Source organism: Chenopodium quinoa, unplaced genomic scaffold (genome assembly GCF_001683475.1).
Source record: "Chenopodium quinoa cultivar QQ74 unplaced genomic scaffold, ASM168347v1, whole genome shotgun sequence".
NCBI classification, from domain to species: Eukaryota; Viridiplantae; Streptophyta; class Magnoliopsida; order Caryophyllales; family Amaranthaceae; genus Chenopodium; species Chenopodium quinoa.
In genome coordinates, this window is record NW_018742817.1 from 2,808,884 (window position 1) to 2,813,308 (window position 4,425).

Consider the following 4,425-nt stretch of genomic DNA (forward strand, 5'->3'; position numbering starts at 1 on the left):
AAAATTTTGGAAAAGAGAGTTGCAAAATACAAGAACAATAGGATAGAGAAAGAGAAAGAGAAAGAGAAAGAAATCAGAGAAAGCAAAATGAAGTTTGGAGACAAATACAGAGAGTGGAAGTTGATTAAAGATAGTGGAAGGAGAAGTTATGTGATCAAGGGATGATGTCATACATAACTCCTCAACTTCCCAATTCTTTGCGCCAATCTATGTGACACAATTAGGAAGTTTTTATGATGACGTGGACTCATTTTCAAATAATCTTTTTTTCTTTTTTTTAAAGAGAAAATTAAAATTTTGTTGCATTATGTTTATTTATGTGACACAATTAGCAAGTATAATTTGTCCTTCTTTTTTATTTCGTATAGTATTGCCCGAGTTACCACGATCACAATTCACGAGTCAATTTTTAACTAGATTCAATCGCATCCGTGTTTTGGCACAGAACAAGCAAGATAAGTAACAATGTGCGGTCAAAACGAATAACAACTATCATATGAGTTACCCTTTTTATGGTTCGGAACACTGATGTCGTACTTAAAAATTGGAAGTTCATTTATAAAGAAAGGGTTATAATCGAGATTAAATTAAATTTTTGAGAACGAACTAGTAACAGTAAATCAATAACTTTGTTGATTTCGAAAGGTATCGTAACTCCTGACACGGTATATTTAACTCTTTCAAGTGTAGTTACAAGCTTTTTAATTCGGAATGTTTACTTGATGATGTAAAATGAAGTTTAATTAGTAGTAACAAAATTAATACAATGAAATTTATCTAAGTTCGTTGAGTAAAATGACTAGCAAAATGAGAATTATTTTATTTTATTTTTATTCTTACTTTTATCCAATAGTCTATCCCTTAATTGTCTTTATTAGGGGTGCTTATGGTGAGAGTCGAGTTCGAATTCGGTGTACGGAGAATTGACTCGTTAACATATTGAGTCGCGTTTTATATAGTTGAGTTTTGAACGAGATTTGACCGACTCCAGTTTTGTTACAATCGAGTCGATCTCGATATTTTTTAATTTTGAACCGTCTTCAGTAAAACTCCCTATTTACTATAACATCTCTTCAATCTCTATAATTTTGTCATTTCAAAAGTATATATATGATGATAAGAGTACATACGTAATGTTTATTTATTTCTTAATAATCTTAAAAAAAATTAAGATTAGCATAAAATAAATTATAAACGAAATATTACCTCCGTTCATTATTATTTGCAACGATTAGACATTTTTTCTTCTCTACTTTATGTCAAATCATTCCAAATAATATGTAACGGAGGTAGTACGAAGAATCTTGTAAGTAAATTTGAAGGGGAGTAAATTTGAAGGGGGTAGTCTTCCACGTATTGCGTGCGCCTCTAAACTAGCAGTCTTAATATGGGTTACACAATTTTTGATGTAAATTTTTTACTCTTAACCACTACACTATGTTAAATATGTTGTTGGTGTATGTGCCATCATCAATGATAATTTTCTATTTATTGTTTTATTTAAGTTATTGCCCATACAATCAATTATAGTGTGCACTGGCATCTACTTTGTATTTTCATATTTTAAAAATCAATTTCGTACTTTATGGATTTAAAATGAAAGAATTCCCGGTGACACTTGTTAAGGGTACATGCTCACACTTGTAGTGGCTTCACGACTGGTCTCGTACTTTCCCTTTTTTTTGACACAGATCTAGAACTATTTTAGCGTTGTTCAAAACTTGTAACACTTGTAATCTTATTGTTACACCCGTGGTTTTGACTTTTCCCATTGATACACTCATAAATTTTTGCGTTCCCATCGGTACACGGTTTGGTCTTTTTCCCAATCGTGATTCACATTGTTAAAAAGTATTTCATTAAGTAAAAATAATTAAGGAAAGTCCATAATACCCCCTTTAAACATTGAATCAATCGATTTGCGTGTCGAAAATTGTTCGGTTAAAATTTTGGGAGCGATATTATATTTTAAGGAACCAAATTAATCTTCGAATTTGGAAAGAAAAAAAAAAACGCAAATGCCTCGTATGCGTGTCAAAAAATGTCTTGATTTGCGTGCATTTACTTAAGTGTGATAATTATTATTCGAATAAGGTTTTAGAGGTCATTTTGACCCTTTATGAATCTAACCAAACTCAAAATTGTCAAAAAAGTAACGAAAATATCTCATTTTTGCATATCAAAGTATTTCTTACACCGTATTTTTGTTAAGTTGAGCTTACCGAGACATTTCCGTTAAATTTGTTATTTGGTCTCGAACAAGGTCAATATGCTTCGAAAATCGATATTTTCAAAAAATTTCAATACGATCCCATTCGATTTAAAGTTTGAATCCGATCCAAATTAATAATTCAGCTTACTTTGGATTTGATTTCGATTTTTATCCGAATAATGGACACCCCTAGATTCGACTAAAAAAATTACGATAAACTAACTTTCTTTTCCGGGATTATTCTTATTTGAGTTCGAAGTCCAACAATACTACGAAACACATAAAATCATCAAACTCAACCAAAACACATCCCTTTTTTGGGAAACGATTTGTTTTTTTTCTTTCCCTATACTCACATGCAAATAACTACAACATCGTTTTGATTGGTACATTTATGGGGCTACTTCAATTTTTTTTCCTTAAATAACTTTGTGGGTCCCACTCATTACTTCTATTCTCTGTCTTCTTCATTTTCTATCTTCTGCAATTAATCCTCTGTAATTCTCCTATCTCACACTCCAAAAAATGGCAAGTGGAAGCCAAATCACTGCAACATCAACACCTTTCAATCCATCGTCTTGGAAGCCTGATCCAACCAAAAATTCAGCCGAGAACCTTGCTAGCTTCGACGCCTACTTCGTCTTTTTGATGGCTGATATCAACTCCTACCGTGTTAACCTTGAACCGAATGCGAAGTCGAATGTAGTCCTCTCTGATAGCGAAGAAGAAGTCGATCAGATGAATGGTGAAGAAGAAGAAGACGACGATGATGAAGCTGACAAAGACAACGGTGATGATGATAGCCAGGAGGGTAGGGATCAAGACAACCAAGGAGATAACCAGGAGGAGGAAGGTAAAGATAACCAGGGAGAGTGAGGATACGAGAACGAGGGCAGTGGGAATGAATGGAACTACGCTGATGACAGCTGGTATGAGTCTGACTTTGAAGTGGACTCTGGTGACTACGATACTGGCAGCGCTAACAGCATCGGCAACCAGTATTGGGGCGGCCGTTACCTCTAGTCTCCAGATCACTCAGAAGGTTAGGGTTTTCTGTTATTGATAAATGTTGTCTACTGGTTTTTTTCATTATTTGGGTTTCTGTGAAGTCTTATGAGGGGTTGTAGTTGGTTAGTTGAACTTAGATTAGTGTAAATTAGTTGTTTAAATTTTTTGTTCTCTAATAATGTCCTGATCCTATTGAATTGTGGTTCAAAATTTGTTGTCTGGTGTTGTAACTGAATTCAACTACTTTATATAAATTAACTAGGGTCATGTAGAAGTTAAGCACCTTTGTAGTTGTTTACCTCTTTTGGATGTTGATATTAATTTATCTAGGGTATGCTATTCTTAGTGTTTGTAGGTTTCCATTTATGTATTTCTCCCCCCCCCCCCAAAAAAAAGGGTTTCCATTTATGTATGATAGGGAGAGTGGAATGTTTAATTGTGGTTGATTTCTGTCTCATTGTATATCATTGAAGGAATAAATAGAGTATTGTGTGGCTTTTGTCTGAATTAGTTTATTGCCATTCATAGTAGAACTGGTGTACCATATGTGTTTTTCATTAGTTTGTGTGCTATATAGTCAGATTGGGTTATGAAGTGAAGTGAACTAGCATTGTTTGATAAACCCTATAAGTCCTAAAATCTTTATTAACCCTTGATTCTGCTACCACAATCACACCTAAATGGATTATATGGATGAGTGGAATGGAATGGATTTGCTAATCAGTGATTTTGAATTGCAATCTATTAACCTCTATCTAGATTACATGAAACATAATTTCCTTGAATAGGATCAAGTACCAAAAACTATTCCAAACAACTGACCATCTTCTCAACTTAATCCAAACTACTTGTTCACTTAGAATAAACAAATGCATAAGGGGTAGTTGGTCATACTAGTTTAATCAAGAAATTTGGCCTACTACACAGGTTAAATTATATATGTTATGCCCTCATTATTTGGGTTTGTGTGCAGCCCTAGATTGGTTAGTTGTTTTGTGATTAGTGTAGATAAGTTGTTTATTTCTATCTCATCTTCAACTAACCCAGTGTAATTCAGTTGGAAGGGACTGATGTGCTTCAAAATTAGAAACTATTTGGAAGGGACTGATTCTAAATGATGTTGGGTTTTATTTTTTTATTTTTTTTTTTGTGTTTTTTGGTTTGGGTGATTAGTTGGTATGATCAGGATCTAGGGACACACATAC

The 4,425-nt window shown here is 33.5% G+C and overlaps 1 protein-coding gene across 1 annotated transcript; it reads left to right on the forward strand.

The window, feature by feature from the left end:
• The first annotated feature begins 2,737 nt into the window (after positions 1–2,737).
• On the forward strand, positions 2,738–3,235 carry LOC110726000 (acidic leucine-rich nuclear phosphoprotein 32 family member B-like). The gene is made up of 2 exons (XM_021905476.1): positions 2,738–3,065; positions 3,162–3,235. The coding sequence occupies exons 1-2, from the start codon at positions 2,738–2,740 to the stop codon at positions 3,233–3,235; spliced, it is 402 nt and encodes a 133-aa protein (XP_021761168.1).
• Positions 3,236–4,425: the final 1,190 nt, after the last annotated feature.